At 59.3% G+C, this 17162-nt stretch overlaps 1 protein-coding gene across 4 annotated transcripts in view; it reads right to left on the bottom strand.

Moving 5' to 3' along the window:
- Window positions 1-209: 209 nt before the first annotated feature.
- ABR (ABR activator of RhoGEF and GTPase) overlaps window positions 210-17162 on the bottom strand; it is a 176025-nt gene continuing 159072 nt past the window's right edge. For 3 of the 4 annotated variants that reach the window (XM_019798977.2, XM_034640591.1, XM_002912301.4), the window contains 7 exons: window positions 9206-9265; window positions 8829-8938; window positions 8096-8235; window positions 6919-7053; window positions 5891-5996; window positions 3546-3693; window positions 2785-2874 (listed from right to left, as the gene is read on the bottom strand). In XM_019798977.2, the coding sequence (XP_019654536.1) occupies window positions 2785-2874; window positions 3546-3693; window positions 5891-5996; window positions 6919-7053; window positions 8096-8235; window positions 8829-8938; window positions 9206-9265 (789 nt within the window). Of the gene's footprint in view, window positions 2875-3545; window positions 3694-5890; window positions 5997-6918; window positions 7054-8095; window positions 8236-8828; window positions 8939-9205; window positions 9266-17162 lie in introns of all 4 variants that reach the window. The other variant, XM_034640590.1, reaches the window with a different exon arrangement.

Below are 17162 nucleotides of genomic sequence, written 5' to 3' on the forward strand. Positions count from 1 at the left end.
TGTGAAGCACAAGGAGGGGGCTCGGGCTTACCTCCCCCTGCCCCAAACTGCCCCAGCCCCCATAGGCTGAAGGGAAGCTCAGGGGAAGTTAACTAGGTGCACAGATTCCTGGAAACTCACATCTGGAGGCAGCTGGAGAGTTAAAATATTTAGATTGGTGGTCTTCCCTGGACTACTGAGTATACAAATGTCCACACCACAGGGCTGAGTCGTGTGCAAATGTTGGGGCTTTGCATTTTTTTTTATTAACATTTTCTTTTCACATGGTTTACATCAATTTATAATAATCTACATAAGTTGAAACAGAACATAGACAAAAAAAATATATCCTTACCAACTTATGAAAGTCAGATATTAATGAAGTTTCCCATCCTACCTGTATCAGCAAAAACTGGCAGCCCACAGCCATTGCCCGCAGGGACAGGCATCCCGGCATTCCCGAGGCCTGTCTGCTGGGCTCCTGTTGGCACAGCCTGCCCTGCTGGGCACCGTGGCCGGGGGTTCTGGGCTGCACGGTCCCTGACTCTCATGAGAAGCCACGGGCTATTTCCTTGGTGCAGCTTCCTTAGTCCATGCCTGGTACCTGCCCCCCCCCACCCTGGGGGTGGAACTTATAAATACTCTGAGCCTTTTGCATTTCTCAGCCCCTCCAGCCTTCCTCCCTAAGCAAGCTTGGGGGGGTGCAGTGGCTACCTGATGCCAAGAAGCAAACCTCTTGTTTGGGGTTGGTGGGAGCACCCATTTTGGGCTATAACTAGCTCGAGCTGGGCCTCCAGGTCGCTACCATCAGTGGCTTTGGAAGCGAGAGCCTTCCATGCCACACACCAACTCCCGCGTGCTGAGCAGAGACGCCAGGGGTGATCACAGGCTGGGATCTCTAGACTCAAGTGGTGGTCTTCCTCTGCCTCCTATCCCAGCGAGCAGGGCTCTTTGCTAAGCCGCTAACAGGCAGCTACGTGGTCCGAATCACTTCCCTCCCCTTAGGCATTTCTGTCCTCTGATGTGCACAGAACGTGTACCGCTCTGCCTGAGACGGGGCCACAGGTGTGACCACCACGAGGAAGGGCCCGCCTCTCCCTGAGCCCATGCTGTGGCTTTAGGGCCAGCAAACCCATCCTTAAAACTTAGCCCTGAGCACAAGCTAAAGGAGCTGCTGTCTCCAATTCTGAGGGCCTAGAATCTGCACTCTGCCAGCTAGGAGGGCCAGAAAGCTGCGTGCTCAGGCCCCGCGCCCCCGGCGTGCTCGCTCTCCCGGGCCGGCCGCTCAGACGGGAGGAAGCTGTGCTCTGAGGAGACTTCTCATTCCTTGCTGGTGCGGAGAAATGGGTCTGAGTTGGGAATAGAACCTGCTGGTCCTCTATGCTGGAGCAGAGTGTTGACAGTGAATGTCCCCAGCAAAGCCCAGTCCCAAGAGAGGCAGGTGCCCATTCCTCCCCAATGTCTGGAGTGTCCTAGAGTTCACCCAAAAGGCCACATCTGGAAGCTGGGGCTGGGGAGGCAGCACCACGGTGGCTGGCCTGCTGGGCCGCGCTGGGCGTTGCCAGGCCCCGGAGCACGCTTGGCCGTGGGGGCCGCCCTGTGGCAGTGCGTGGCTGTGGACGATCGTACAATCTGAGGCAAAGGCACCGCAGGGGACGCGAGGGGCCAGGAAGGGCTGCCTCCTGGACTGAGCCTGCCTGTTTCTGGACACCTGCTTCAGCCCTACTCGTTGCCATCCTAGAGACCTGGCTCCCCTAGAAAAGCCACTCTAAGTCCTTGCTGCTGAGAGCCGCTTCCCCCCAGCTTAAGGCCCCCAGGGCTCCGTGGCACTCCCCTGAATCTTCTGCCTGTCTTGTTTGCACGGTGGCCCGACTCTCCTGCCTCCCCCGATCCCTGACCCTCTGGCTCTCTTGATATCAGGTCACTTGTGAGTCTTGACACTCAAAGGAAATATAACACCAGGGGAAAAGGAACTGAAAAGCAGAAGAAACAGTCAAAGATGCCTCACTAGGAGGCGGGAGATAGAACAGATAAACCCCAGAAATGGAGATTGTCAGGTGGAAATTCCAGAGATCGGCTCTCTAGCTCTGTGCTAAGCTGAGGATTAGTGTGAGGCTGTGTCCCTGTCCGACATTTGCACAGGCAGCAAGGCCAAGCAGGTGTGCTTCCACAGGCGGAAGATGGGGGGGGGCGGGGGCGGGGGCAGCAGGCGCCGCCTCAGACGGGCCACCGCCGCCCAGGGCCACCTCAACTTTCAGAGTAATGGAGCGAAAACCAAGGCTGCACATGCATGTGGGCAGGCTGGGAGGAAGGGGAGGGTGGAGGCAAACCGAGGGGACGCTGCCCGGAGACTGCAATCTGGGAGCAGGGCCAAGAGAGGATAAGCTGGCCGCAGTTACAGAGCACAAAATAAAAGCCCTTGGACCGGACTGGGGGGCGGTGGGTAGAAAGTGTTGGAGGAAACGAAAGAACAAAGCAGGCTGTCTGTATGCCCATACTGGGTCGGTCACTACCATTTCTGCATGACAAATAGACATGACAATTCCCTAACGGCACAGGGTAGGAGACACAGCTAGAGGGACGGAGGGCAGGGCCTGGGGCGCGGCGGCGAGGCTGGGGCTGGGGCGGCTGGCTTTGTACAAGGCGGCGCGGAAGATGCACGTATTCCAGTTCTTGGAAACCTGGGTCCCTTGGAGTCTGGAGTGCTGGGTTTGGGAGTTTTCTATTGGAGTCTTTCAAGTCTGTTGGGCCCCCCGGCTGGCGAGGCCGGCCCAGGCCGCCCCCCGCAGCGGCTCCCACCTTGGGCTACACGTCGGTGGAGAAGTACAGTGTGTTCCGCTTCAGTTCTGCGAAGGAAATGGGGGGGTGCTGCAGGTAGTAGAGAAGTACCTGGACCTGCGGGGGACAGGGAAGACTCAGGCTGGGCTCCTCGGCTTCCTGGCCCTCCTCCCATCTGCCGAGGTCCCTGGGCTGGGGTCTCCTCTGGGCCACCCCCTCCCTGCCCTCAGGCTGTCTGGGGCCGCGTCCCCCCCCCCAGCAGCCCGGGCGGGTGTGCCCATTGGTGGCAGCAGAGGGCGCCTCCGGGCAGAGGGCTGGGGAGCCTGGGGCCACTTGGCCAACCTCTCTCGGAAGCTTCCGACCTGCTCTGGACTTGGCTTTGATGGGCAGCCCTGCCTCCAGACTGAACTCTGACCTGGATCTTGCAGGGATTCCGGAGAAGCTTCCTCCCCCTGGAAGCAATCCTAGAGCTTCCACACAGGGGGACGAGGCCCCCGAGGTCTCCAGGGCCCCTGAGCCTGCTGTCCGAGACTGCGGCCCTCCGAGGACCGCAGGCAGTGCCTGGGACACACGCTGTCTGGGCCCCTGGTCCAGGCTCACACTGTTTTGTTTTGGTCTGGGAGCGGCAGGACTGTCTGGAGCCCTGCCTCCCTGGTGACATCCTACAGACCATCTACCCAGCTGCTCAGAAGGGACGGGGCGTGGGACTCGGAGCTGTTCTCTCTCCACCCCACGGGGAAGCCCGCTGCGCCAGCGACCAGCTACAGGCCTGCAACGGGCCGCCGTACCTGCGCCATGACATCATGGGACCAGATGTCTGCAGTCGACGTGAGGTGTGCTTTGCTCTCCACTTCCGAGGGTCTCAGTAACGTGGGGCCAAACACAGTAGCCAGGTTGTGAAGGGACATTTTGTTGATGGGTTCCTTCTCAGCAACCCTGAAACGGGTGGGGGAGGGGAGAAACAGAAGTCATTTCTCAGTAGCCACTCGGAGCTCCAGACGCTCGGCCTGAGCTGTAAGAACTCTGGCAAGGATTCCCAGATGGCGGCTACTAGCCTCCCTCTCCTTAGGGTAGAGACCTCTTGGTAGGGAGGGACTAAGCCAATGGACCAAGTCTCCAGCGATGTCCCAGGACGTTCCTGTACTGGATTCCGAGCTCCCAGGGCCACCCCTTGATGGTAAACTGCCAAAGCCAGAAGGACCTACTCCAGCTCCTTCCCCTTGGGGATGATGACATTCCTGACTCAAGAACTTTCCCCGTAGGAGCCCCCGCTCATCACAGCCCTGTGGGGAGGTTATTATCATCACCCCCCATACAGACAAAGTCACCGAAGTACAGAGGTGTGACGTGACTTGCCCAAAGTGACACGGCCAGCCAGTGGTGGAGCTGGGATCTGACCCCACGCGGTCTGCCTCCAGAGCCCATGGTCTCCACCACACCGTGCTCTCCCCAGGGTCAGCCAAGCTGCCGTGAGTGGCCTCAGTGGAGAGTCCTGCTGTGGTGGGGCAGTGGCAGGGGCCAGAGGAGGGGGCCAGAGCTCCAGCAGCAGTGGCTAACTAGACCTGAGGTTCTGCCTGCTCTGCTGAGGGAAGATGACCCTCATCCCAGATGGAGCCCAGGGACTGTTCTCCCGTGCTTTCCAGAAGGGTCTTGCTCACAGGACCCCAGAGTTGCCTCCCTTTGGATCTTTCTCTGCTTCTCTTGCAGACTAGGCCACATGCTCAGTACATATCTCCCGAGTGACAGAAGGGGCTGCCATTTGTGGCTGGTGTCCAGGCAGACCCAGACCACCCAACACATCACAGAGGGCCTGGGCCTTCCTCAGTCCTAGGAAATGCTTCTGGGGCTGAGACCACTCGCCCTGAGCAGTACCCCCAACTCCCAACTACACCATCATTCCCAGCCACCAGGCGAGAGCCATGGACGCACACGCTGACTGCTTTGGAAACAGGCAGACAAACATTGCCATGCCAGGAGGCAGCTGCGTAGCTGGCCCAGCCCCCCTACACACACACACACACACACACACACACACACACACACACACACACACACACCAGCCAGCCAGGGGCCCAGATGTGGGAACAGACTGTGCCCAGTTCCCAGGGTGGAAAACCTAATGAATTTTCCCTTCCCACTCCTCCTCTGTGTGTCCTCCCCACAGTGCTCGCCAAACTATGGGAATTGGTTGGGGCTTCAGTTCTGGCCAAACCAGAGGGAAAATGTCTCATGATGGGAAAAACGAGACAGCAGCCCCAGGCATTTCCAGGTCTCCGCTGGCCCTCCGGAGCTGGCCTGGCTGAGCCGCAGCCGGAGCCCAGGCCCGAGAGCTACAGCTGAGCTCAGGGAGGAGCGGGCACACCGCGTGACCCCAACTCAGGGGGCTCCCCGGTCCTGGGTGTCAAGTGGATTGAAGGGACACCAGGAAACTTTTGCTCCCCACTTACACCCGGGTGTGCTGGGCTCCAAAGCAAGTGGCGAGGACACGGCGAGGGCTGGTGTCAGTTCCGAGCTCTGCTGCAGGCATCAGCTTGAGCAGCTCTCGGACCCCACAACAGAAGGGGGGGAAGGGGAGAGGGGACTTAGCTTAGGATTCGGGACATGTGCCTTCCAAGGACAGAGCTGTGGCCAACCCCAAGCAAAGCCCTGCTGGCCTGGGGGGGCTCGGTTTCCCTGTTAGATGAGGTGTAGGTCAAGACCAGCGGGTTGCAAACCCCTCACTGTGCCCCCAACGAACACACTTCACGCTGTGAGCCAGACACACGAGCGCGGGTACCGCACAGAACAACACGCGCGCTACGCTGCAGCCCACCCTAGGCTCTCCGTTCCCTTCCACTTCAAGCTCTGACGTGGCCTGAATGACCACGGACTGCAATCCATCGACAGTCCTGGGCTCTGGCCCTGCCTTTCCAAGAGGCGTGTGTGAGGTTGCCATTAGGACCCAGGTATTTCTCAAACCGAAGACAGTGAAGGCCAGAGTTTGAAAAGTAAACCCTCACCCTGTGATGGATGACCCAGCAGAGGCCGGCACCCATGAGGAAGAGCCGAGGGGCTGGGTCCCCGGGCAGATGTGTCCTCCCCAGCAGGGCCCTGGGCTCCCTGCCCCTCTCCCGGCTGCGCCCCTGCTCATTACCTTTTCAAGTGTTCCAGCAGGAAGAGGAAGGTGATGAGGTTGGGGTCCGGCAGGGTACGAAGCAGGTGCATCATGCAGTTTTCCTTGGCAGCAGGGTCTGACAGGGCTGTGGGGACAGCGGGGCTAGGGTGGGGCTCGGCTCCCGGCGGGGGGAGGCCCGAGCCGGCGCCCCCACGGTCAGGGGGCTGAGGGAGAGCCCAGGCTCCCAGGGGTGAGGGGAGCAGACCCTGTAGGGAAGGAAGGGCCTGCTATCTTCCCAAGGGTGGACTATGAACAGCTGGCTCCTGTAGAAGCCCCCACCCGCGCCCTGTAGCTTAGTCCGGAGGCAGCTGGCAGGGAGGGGGCACCCTCCCAGCCCTCCCGCACGGGCCTTCTCGGCTCCTGCCATGCCCTGTCCCTGGTCTAGGAGGCTAAGTTTAAGGCCATGAGGACACCGCTTTGAACGTGTCCTCTCTTTCAACGGCCTCTGATGTTGGAGCAGGCAGTGAACACCTTCCATGGGGTTCCTCACTTCCTGTGGCGGCCGAAGCCCTGATCTGCGCGGGGAGGAGGCAGCGGGAGGAAGGAGGTGCCCAGGTGGGTGGTAGCTGGAGCCCTGCTGGCCGAGGCCCTCCGCTTCCTCCCCACCCGGGGCGTCAGGGAGAGAGAGAGTGCGCTTCCCTGGAAGGCTGGGCTCCGGCCATCTCCGGGACACTCCGGCCAGCCTCGTCTCGGGCTCTGGGATGCTGGCCCTGACCACCCACCTCGGGGCACGTTTCCCTGGACACCCAGCTTTCCAAGCAAGGACGTCAGTATTCGAGGAGGAAGCACAGAGGGCAGCCCACAGGGACAAGAGGGGAGAGAGGCAGGTGACAGGGGTCCAGCCTCGGGCTCAGGCCCCAGCAGGTCACAGCCCACCCGCCGGGCCACTAAGCCACGTTGCGCCAGAGCACCGGGCAGATCCACAAACAAGGGAAGCCATGGGTCTCTTGCTCTTCGCCGTCAGGGAGGCCGGCTCGGCCCAGCCCTCGGGTCCCCCAAAGCCTCACCGATGCCCTCCATGAAGGCTGGGTAAAGGCGGTCTGTGAGGAGGGGCTCGGGCAGCTCCCGGAAGTAGAGCTTCAGGGTGCCGGCGATGGCGTTGATGTCCATGTCACTCAGCATCAGCAGGATGTCCTTGTTATCTGCAGAGAAGGTGAACGATGGGGACTGCGCCCGCCTGAGCCCCCTCTTCCACGCAGTCCTCAGCCAGGCGGGTGCGCCCTGCTCCATCCCACACAACAGAGCCGGGGAAGCCCCCGCCCACTCCCGCTCCTCCCGCTCCGCTCTAGTCTCCCCAGGAAAGGCAGGATGTAGGTAGCGTCCACAGGTGGTCTGTGACTCAGCCCTGTGGGGGGAGGGGAGCACTGTTCTCCATCCAGAGTTCTGGAGTCACACTCATATGTCAGACACCCTCTTTGGAATCTCCCCGCTGCTAAGCATCTCTCTGGAAGGCCCTGCACATTTTTTACACGTAAAATCATGTTCCCACAAAGCCTCGGCTTCCAGGTTAAACAGAGGAGCCGAATGCCAACACATCCCCAGCCCCTCAGCCCAGGCTTCCCGAACACGGGCCCCGCCTTGGCTCCCATGGAATCCGAGCAGCCTCAACCAGCAAGATGGGGGAGAGAAGAACCGGAAAGGTCAGGCCCCACCACCGAGGAGTTTACAGAGCTAGACGGCAATGCCCGTTCCAAAGGGCACTCAGGGCTCTGGAGACCGCAGAGGGGAGCCCGAGCCAGCCAGCCAGCCCAGGTTCAAAGCCCTTCAGCTTCCTTACAGCCCCCATGCACCAGGGAACTAGCAAGAAGGCCAGGAACACCGGAGTAAGAAAGATCTGAGTTGAAAGAAGGCTCAAAACCTACAAGCTGGGCAGTCCGGGGCAAGTGACTTGGCCCCTCTGAGCCTCGGTTCCTCATTGAGAGCCGTGGATAAGAGATTGGAGGGGAGGGGGATTACACGAGCAAACACGGGCGAAGTCCTTGCATCGGACACCCAGAACTGGCCCACCGCATGCCGCACTGGACTGCGGGTCACAGAACAAGGCTCTGCTGCTGCTGTCGGCTACTTGGGGCCTGTCTGTGGAGAAGGCCTCCGGGGCACCTGGGCTCCCGGAGAAGCCTACGGGGCCTATGAGGGCGCCCTCTCTCTCCCTGCTGATGCCCAGGCGGGGCCTCCCACACTCACTGGCATCAAAGACGGCCTTCAGTGCCTGGATGTCCGTGGCCACCCCTGATATCCGGTAGATGCCGACCTCCTCGATGCCCCTCTTCTCCACCTCCTCCACGCACTGCCGCACGATATAGGGCACTTTGGAGCGCTCCCGCCTGGTGGGGAGGGGCTGTGAGGGAGGGGCGGAGGGCGTCCCCTCCCTGGCTACCCAGAGCCCCCTACCCTGCACGCCTCGGAGGGCTCTAGCCTCTGGTGTCAGGGGTGGGGCCACTGAGAGGGCTAAGAGGCTGTGCCACCCCCACCCCACCCAACCAGCCCAAGGCCCACCTCCTGCAGGACAGCAAGGGACACAGGCAGGAGGAAGGTCTGGGAGACAAGCCCAAAGACTCTGAGACAAGAATGTTCCTTAGAACACAGATCTCAGCTTCGAATGCTTATGTGGGACCTACACGTAGTCCCCTGAGGAGGTGGCTGAGGTCCTGGAGACAAGGGCAGTGGAGGGGGCGGTGGGGAGCCCAAGGGTGCGTGCCCTTCCCTGAGGGGCAGCCCTTCCTGGATTCCCACCTGCTGTGGCCAAGCCCCCAGTGTTTAAATGGCGGCTTATTTACTTCTAAAGCACGTGTTAAGACCTGCCTCTGTGGGCCCCTTTTGGCCGTCCCTGACTACAGACCTGGAGGGTGACCGCCTAGGGGCTGGCAGGGACCCCGGGCACTAATGCCACCTCCCAGGCGCCAGAGGGGACACCTACTTAGTCACCACGCTGATCTTCACGCCAAAGACGCCAGTCTGCTTTTTGGACGGGGTCCTCTTCAGGCTCATATCCCTGCTGGTGAACTTCATGGAGAATTCCACTTTGATCTGGTTGAGGGTGAGACAGGCCCAAGTCCCCCAGGGTACGAGTGCCCGAGCCTCCCAAACACGGGTCCCCTGCCCAGGACGGCCGACGAGGGTTGTCTCTACCCCCCAGGGCTCCCTGAAACACCTACAGGGTGGGGGTGGGAAGGGCGCGGGCACAGGGGAGGGGAGAGGGACTGCGTTGAGGGGACAGGGGGCAAGACAGCACCCCGAGGACAGCAGCCAGGGGCCCACCCCCTGTGCAGACATCTCCCGGCTCTCCCGGCTCACCCCGTTCATCTCAATCACATCTGTGTGCCAGTTCTTGGTTTCTACAGTCTGTGGGTCCAACTGCAGAGAAAGGAAGAAACGGAACGTGAGCGCGAGGGACGGAGACGGCGCAGGGGTGAGCGACAGTTCTCCGCTGGCTGGTGGCTGCTCCCGGCGGGCTCAACAGTCAGAACCGGCCGAGGCTGCTCTTCGGGGCGGCTCCAGCCCCCGGCCCCTCCCGTCCTGGCTGGTGAAGGAGCCGGACGCATGGGTAGGCACGCCGGCCCGTCCCCCTCTGCGACGGGTATTCTCACCCACCTCACAGGTGCACACACGGAGGCTCAGAAGCAGGAGGCGACCTGCTCAACCACCAGGACTGGCGTCAATGGGGGGGGCAGTGCGGACTGAGGTGCTGAATGGGGGCCAGGAGAGGTCAGGGGCCCATCTCGGGAGTCAGGCTGCCTGGGTCTGAATTCCAGCACTGGCGCTGCCAGGCGTGTGACCTTGGGACGTTTTCACCTTGGCTCAGCCTCCTTTGTGTCTTCCGCGCCCACAGCCAGTCGCAGACGCTGCTGGCTTCACTGTTGCGAAGGCTCCCCGAGATAACTGGGGATGAGCAGCTGGCCTCCAAGGAGGAAAACACTCTGGGGGAGGCCCCTGGACGGGGCAGGAGCCCCAGGAAGTGGGGAGAGCAGCGGAGGCTCAGAGGCACCCCCCCAGGGGACCAGACAGGCCTCCACTGCTCTGACTCCGTGGCCTTCAGACCGTTCCTCCTCGCGCACCCACACAATGACTCTGAAAAATTATGCACTCATTTGCAACTCGACATCTGAGTATTTCCAAAGCAAGTTTAAATAGTTGCAAAGAGCCTAACTTCCAGGATAATGTAAATATTTACATCTTAAAATAAAACTGTGACATCATTCTCTTCAGTGTATTCAGTGGGATCCAATTACCACAGCGATCTGCTACCCACCGTCATTCACGAGGAAAATACAAGCTCCCCGTTCCCTTGCAGACACCTTGCATTGTTTCTTTTTCCTCCCAAAGAAATTTGTCCTAGTTTGTACTTTCCTGTCTTAAAGTCTTTCATTCATCACCCTATTATATTTTGCTTCAACAAAAGTATCTGTACAGGGCACCTGGGTGGCTCAGCTGGTTAAGCGTCTGCCTTCGGCTCAGGTCATGATCCCGGGGTGAGCACTGGGCTCCTTGCTTAGCGGGGAGTCTGCTTCTCCCCCTGCTTGTGCGTGCGTGCGCACTCTCTCTATTTTTGACAAATAAATAAATAAAATCTTAAAAATAAAAATCTTAAAAAAAAAAAAGAATCTGCCTATCTTCCCAGATTAAAAAAAAAAAAAGCCTTAAAAAAAAATCTGTACAAGTGGCAATGAAATACTTCCTGAGACCACAAAACTCCAAACATTCAAGACATGTTCTAGAGTAATTACTACAGTGATTGGCAGCACACAACAGAAACACTAATCAGCACGTTACAAATAATTACTAATAAATATTTGGTAGCAAGATACCACTTTGGCGGACTTGTGTCTCTTCACAAAGTGGGTAGAACACTTTTTCTGGTTTAGTTCGTGTATTTTTTTGCTAGGGCGGAACGGAGTCCAGTCTCAATATGCTTGCGTGGTGGTGTTTTTTTTTTTAAGTTGATTTATTATTTTTAGTAACCTCCACACCCGATGTGGGGCTTGAACTCACGACCCTGAGTCGCAAGCTCCACTGACTGGGCCAGCCGGGAGCCCCTGGTTTTGTTTCTAAACACGTGTAGGGTGAAACATCTTGTTCATATAAGTAACTAGATGGGGCTGAAAATAGTTTATTACAGCAATGTTATATTGAGTCTTTAAACTTTTTCCTCCTCGTTTGCCTCAAATTGCATATATACCTATTAGCAAAACGTATTTTATTTTTATTATTTTTAAAAAAGATTTGATTTATTTATCTGACAGAGAGCGAGCGAGCACAAGCAGGGGGAGCAGCAGAGGCAGAGGGAGAAGCAGGCTCCCCGCTGAGCAGGGAGCCTGATGTGGGGCTCGATCCCAGGACCCTGGGACCATGACCTGAGCCGAAGGCAGACGCTTACTTGACTGAGCCATCCAGGCGTCCCTAGCAAAATTTATTTTAAATGATCTCTCAGCTGACAATTTCCATCAGTTTTGTGGAGAACAAAGAACTAGAAAGCACCTGACTTGTGAATCGATTTGGAACTCGGCCATCAGTGTCTTCCCCTTTCTCCACACCTACACCTCACATTTCCAGAGGCCCCACTATCGGCCAGCCAGGAGGCGCTGGCTCCCCGGGTCGTGCCCCGCAGGAGCCCTGGGCTCCCCGGCAGAGGCAGGGCTGAAGGCGGAAAGCGCTTCTCAGGCACATTGCTTTTGGCAGTGGCATCTACGGGAGATGAGAGTCTGCAGATCGATTCTCTGAAAACTCTCCCTGCCCACGCACCCCCGGAAAGTCTCTGTGCCCCCCCCCCAAGAGTGTGTGCACCGCAGCGTGAGCACCACCGTTCCAGCAGGCCCACAGCATGGAGGAAAATGGACGGGTGAGCCCATGGTGGCCGAGCCCGGGGCTTCCTACAGCTCGAGGTAAGTCCTTCCGCACCTTCCATCACCCACACGGCACTGGGTGCAGGCGGCAGGGGCTCTGGGCTCTGCGTGTGGGCCGGCCTTGGTCTAGGCCCAGCCTCCAGCCGTCGGTTCCCTGCCCGGACGAGGTGTGGAACTGAGAAGGGGACGGAGGGAGAGCAGTGTGGACAGGACCCAGCAAGCCCCGAGCTCCCCACGCTGCCCCAGCGCCTCCTCCGACACACCAGGGAGGCACATGGGACTCAGCAGCCCGGCTCACTACTCCAGAAGCCCTGGGGCCAAGCATCCCACTGGGTCCCAAAGGAAGTCCCTGAAACGTCCCTCTCCTGAAACTTTTTCTGTTCCAAACCCTCACCAGGTCTGTAGCACAGGCTGCCCTTAGGTGCCCCTGCACCTGATACCCCTCCTGTGACATGGCGCCTCCTGGCAGCTGCCGTGGACTAAGCCAGGGTCCTTCCCTGGGTCCTGGAGTGGCTCCTGGGCACAGCCAAGTGGGGGAAGGGCAGGGATTGAGAGTCAGGCCTATCTAGGTCCAAACGTCCGCTCTTCGACTCAACTGTGTGAATTCAGGCAAGTCACTTAAACTTCCCTGAACCTCAACTTCCTCCCTGGGGCATCCATACCACCTCAGAGGGCGGTTCTAGAAAGTAATCACAGAACTAATGTATTCTGAGCATCTCCTAGGAATCTGGCATGAAGACAAACCCTTCACACACGGAATCTCAATTAATCGTGAGGTTTAGCCTTTTTATGCTCCCATTTTACAGACGAGAACACTGAGGCTTAACGAGACTGAGGAACTTGCCCAAGGCCCCATATCTAGGAAGTGAGAGTTGGGTTACAAGACCAAGTCTCCCTGACTCACCTGCTCGGCTAACCCTGCAGGAGAAGGTGGAAAGCACCCTGCCTGGTGTCCGCGCCTCTCAGCAGCAAGGCATCTGCTCTTTCTGTTACTGATTTAGAAAGGCGACATTGGTGCCGCCTCCGGTACAACGATGCCGTGCCTTCCCTCCCCACTGCGTCCATTCTTGCCGCCGAGCAGCAAGCTCACGTTTTCCTGGGAGCACGTGAGACACAGGAAAAGCAACTCCTGGTGCTAAGGCCAGGGTCTCGCCCTGCTTCTTCCAGGAAGCCTTCCTTGGAGAATTCCAGGTCTCAGGCCTTCGGTTCTCCAATGCCTTCCGGCGCACGGAGACGCTGTCCCTCCGCAGGCTGCTGGCACCCTCCCACCTGTCTGAGGCCAGGGCTGAATAAGGTGGCATTTCCGTGTTTTACTGTGAGTCCCCGCCACGGCCATCTCCCAGATCCCCTTGGCAGGTGCGGCCCTGGTGTGCTCAAGGGAGGCCCGCCTAGCCCCTCAGTGCCGGACCACAAAGTTCTGTCTCCCAGCAGGCCAGCAGCCTCCAGAAACCAAGTCTATTTTCAGGACGTCACTTAAATACAGAGAAGGGAGGGTGAGGAGTGGAGAGGGACATGGCACATTTTCCAGAGAAATGATGCTGCCTGAGCTGCTGTGGCTATTTATAACCCCTGGGAAATGTGGACTCTGCTATTTCCTGATTAGATTAGTGCCGGGGGCGGAAGAGCCAGCCCCCAGGATGTCAGTGGACAGGAACACCTGACCGCTTACCCTCCGGTCCCAGCAGATAGGTGCCACCCACTGGCCCTGGGCAGCGGGTACCGAGATTGCCAGATTGCCCGAGGGAGGAAGACAGATGGGGCTGCGAAGGGCCAGGCTGGGGGAGACCCCCAGGGGCCCCTCTTTCACCCCACAGGTAAGACACACACCGCTGGGGCTCCCCCAGGGTGGGGCACAGGCAGGAGACAGAAAGGAGACACAGGACATCCTAGAGGGAGTTCTAAGTGGCCACACACTGCCGCTGGGAGCAGCTCAGGTATGTTCTGTTTGCTTTTGCCTTTAGACTCGGTCAGGTCCTGGCTGCACACTCAGCCCTCGGCCAAAGAGACCGGCTGACCTTGGGGACTGACGGCCACAAGAGAATCGCCAGGTCACCTGCAACAAAATCCTGAGCCCGCATAAGGAGATGGAGACGCATGCTCTCGAGAGAACCTGGCAGGTGGCTCGCTTACTGCTTCACCAGCCTCGCATCTAGGACAGGAACAGCGGCCTTGCAGGGGCGCTGAGAGGGTCTGAGGACCGGAGGGCGGGGAGGCTGCCCTGTGCTCACCCGGGCATCTTCTGGATGGTGGGTGCACCTCGTTCCTGCAGCAACATACCTAGGGGTCCTTAGGCCTAAGCCCTTCCTCCCAGCCCGTGTGTCGCCAGTGCATCTCCTTCCCTCTGGCTCGAAGGCTGTTTGTGGCCACCTCCCAGTGCCTGGGATTTCAGGGGCACTGGTGAGTTTGGGGTACCCATTCTCGCTGCCCTGGGTAGATGACACGGTGCACGTTCAAACCTGGGCCCTTCTGATGGCGGGCCACAGCCTCCCTACTATACTGCACGCCTGTAGCCACGCAGCTCGCCCGAAAGTCTTCGGGTGATTTCTGCCACTGCCCCTTCCCACACACCCTCCCGTGGGGCCTGGGTGGCACCACACCGTCTGTGGGCAGCTATGGTCCCGGTGGGCGGGGAGGCACAGAGCAGCCCTCGGTGTGTTACTTCAGCACCTAACACAGGGGCTCCCAGGCCTCTGCTTCCCCTCCCCCGCAAAAGCCTCTTGGCGCTGAGCCCCCTCCCTCAGAACCTCACTCTGTCATTTCCCCAGCGCAGGCCTGAGGCCCGGAGGAGCCCATTGATCCCTGACCTACTGTCCCTGCGGGCCTGGTTTCCTGCTTTCTGTCGCTCACGCGCGGCCCTTCCCTTGCCTTTCTGAGTCCGGGGCCTGGTGTCCTGGGCCTGACCGGGAAGGTGGCATGGACTTTTCTTGAAGCCAGAGTTGTTTCTAGGGCTAATAGAAATGAAGTACTTCTTTAACAACAAGGGCACTAAATCCAGTATCCTGGAGCTGTTGTGCCCAGAAGTGAACGGGGCCCCGAAGGGAAGGTAGAGATGGCTGGCAGTTTCTGGGGGTGCCTGCCAGAGACTGAGTGCCGGGTTGTGGAGACCAGGCCCTGAGCCAGGTGTCCTGTCTGACGGGGGTACGTTCCCTGTGGCTCCCAGGCCAGTGGCCACGGTGGCAGGACTAGGCTGGCTTTTTCCTGACCTCCCCCAAGTGTGTCCACATACCCTGGGCTGGGTCCCCTTGGGACACCAAAGCCAGTCTGTCATTGGGACAGACCACAGGCGTGAGAGGCATGGTAGGGCTGGCAACAGGGGGACTAGGGAGCTGCCAAGGTCTGCCTCTCCTCCCTCTCGAGAAGGGTACGGGAGGATTCCGTCAACGTGGCTGCTCTGAGAGAAACTCCTAGAGAGGCAGGGTGGAGTGGGAGGGGGATGCCAGGGCCTAAAGCCTGGCTTCCAGCTCAGCAGCTGGGCCGGGGGAGACCATGACTGGGCTCGGTAAACTCACGCCATTCTCCCAGAGGCTGGCTCCCCCACAATGGGCCAAGCAAGCTCGGCCCTCCAGCCCTCACCCTGCAGGGTCACGTACCGTCTCCCAGGGCAGCCACACGACAGGCTGGTGCTGACTCTGTAGGCAAAGCGCCGGGATCTTGCCTCCCCTCCCCCTGCCCCCCTGGACTTTGAAGTTCTCAGAGGCCCACATATGGAAAGGGTTTAGCAGCTCTGAATGAGGCTTTTATTGAAGCCAGGTTAGCCTCATAGCACCCACTGTGACCTGCCTTCCCCAGCACTCGGCATTCCAGAGCTCCAGTCTGCCCTGTGCCTGCCACACTTCTAGTCCTTGGGCTGGGCACGGCTGTAGACAGCACTCAAACCTGGCTGCTTCGGGAGACCCCCAAAGCTGGGCGCATCTCTCCCAGAGCCCCGGGGCCCTTTCTTCCTTGGGGCCGGCTGACATCCCACTGCCTTCCCTGTTCCGCATGGCCTGGACACCTCACCCCAGAGCCAGGCCGCAGACAAACAGCCAGGAAGTTGCCTCGCCTCAGCTCAGGGCCATGTTGGGGGCACCGGGGTAATGAAGGGAGTGTCACTCTGGTTGGGGCCAAAGCAACAGAGAGGCAGCCCAGAGCGGCGGCGTCTCCAACGTCGGGAGTGGGAGGCTGAGGTCCCGAGCAGGAAGCTTCCTGCTAACTGCCGTAGGAAGGCTATAGGCCGGCCTGCGGGACCACCGGGGGGTCAGCGGCCTCCCTCTGGACTTGAGTGCTTCGGTGAGCACTGTGAAAGTCCTCCTCTGAAGCTGACTTCATCCTCCCTGCCCAGGCCAGCAACGCCATCTGGGCACAGAGCCCGTTCCTGAGAACAAGCGGCCCTGGCGAGTCCACTGCCCGTGCCCACTCCGAGGGGCCTCTGGGTGGGCTCCTGCCCCGGCCCCACACTCACTAGACGGCACGAGAAGTAACTGCTCGTGTCTCCAAACCGCATGCGAGGCGGGGTACTGCAGGCTGGAAGGCACCCCGTGCAGGGCAGCCCGCCCCGGCCCCGACGGGCTCCCTGAGCACCCGGACAGCCAGGCCACTGAGGAACGGCCTCAGGGCCCGCGGGGCTCCGGCTCCCCCGGCGGGTAGGGCGGCCACTGCCTGAGAGCCGGCTCTGGGCACTGGCTCCTGCACCGAGCCACTCCTGTCACGCTGGGTCACTCTGAGACTCAGTTTGCCTGTGAAATGGAGCAGATAATAATAGCTCCTCTCACAGCAAGGGCCAAGAATGACATCTGGTCCTCAGCCAGGGCCCCAAACATGTCAGCGTCACTAAAACCGGGCTTAAGCTCCCCTGTAGCTTCCCGCCGCACTTCGATTAAAAGCTGAACTCCTGGGGCGCCTGGGTGGCACAGCGGTTAAGCGTCTGCCTTCGGCTCAGGGCGTGATCCCGGGCGTTATGGGATCGAGCCCCACATCAGGCTCCTCTGCTGTGAGCCTGCTTCTTCCTCTCCCACTCCCCCTGCTTGTGTTCCCTCTCTCGCTGGCTGTCTCTATCTCTGTCGAATAAATAAAAATAAAAATCTTTAAAAAAAAAAAAATAAAAAAAAAATAAAAGCTGAACTCCTTGCCGTGGCCTGTAACGTCCTACTCCAGCTGGCCACTGCCTGCTCCATCCAGGGTGCCCTCCGACCCTGTCCCACGGCCTCTGTCTGCTTCTGAAGATGCTATGGCCACCCTACCAGCTGCAGGGTTTTCACCCTGCCAGTTCCCCTGCCTGGAGTGCACTGCCCTGGATCTTTTCCAGAATTGTTTTGTGCTTTTTAAAAAAATTTATTTATTTGAGAGAGAGAGAGAGCGCGTGCGCTCGTGCGCATATGCCAGTGGAGTGGGGGAGGGGCGGAGGGAGAGGAAGAGAGAGGGGGAGAGTCTTA

This window comes from Ailuropoda melanoleuca, chromosome 13 (assembly GCF_002007445.2).
Source record: "Ailuropoda melanoleuca isolate Jingjing chromosome 13, ASM200744v2, whole genome shotgun sequence".
Lineage (NCBI taxonomy): Eukaryota > Metazoa > Chordata > Mammalia > Carnivora > Ursidae > Ailuropoda > Ailuropoda melanoleuca.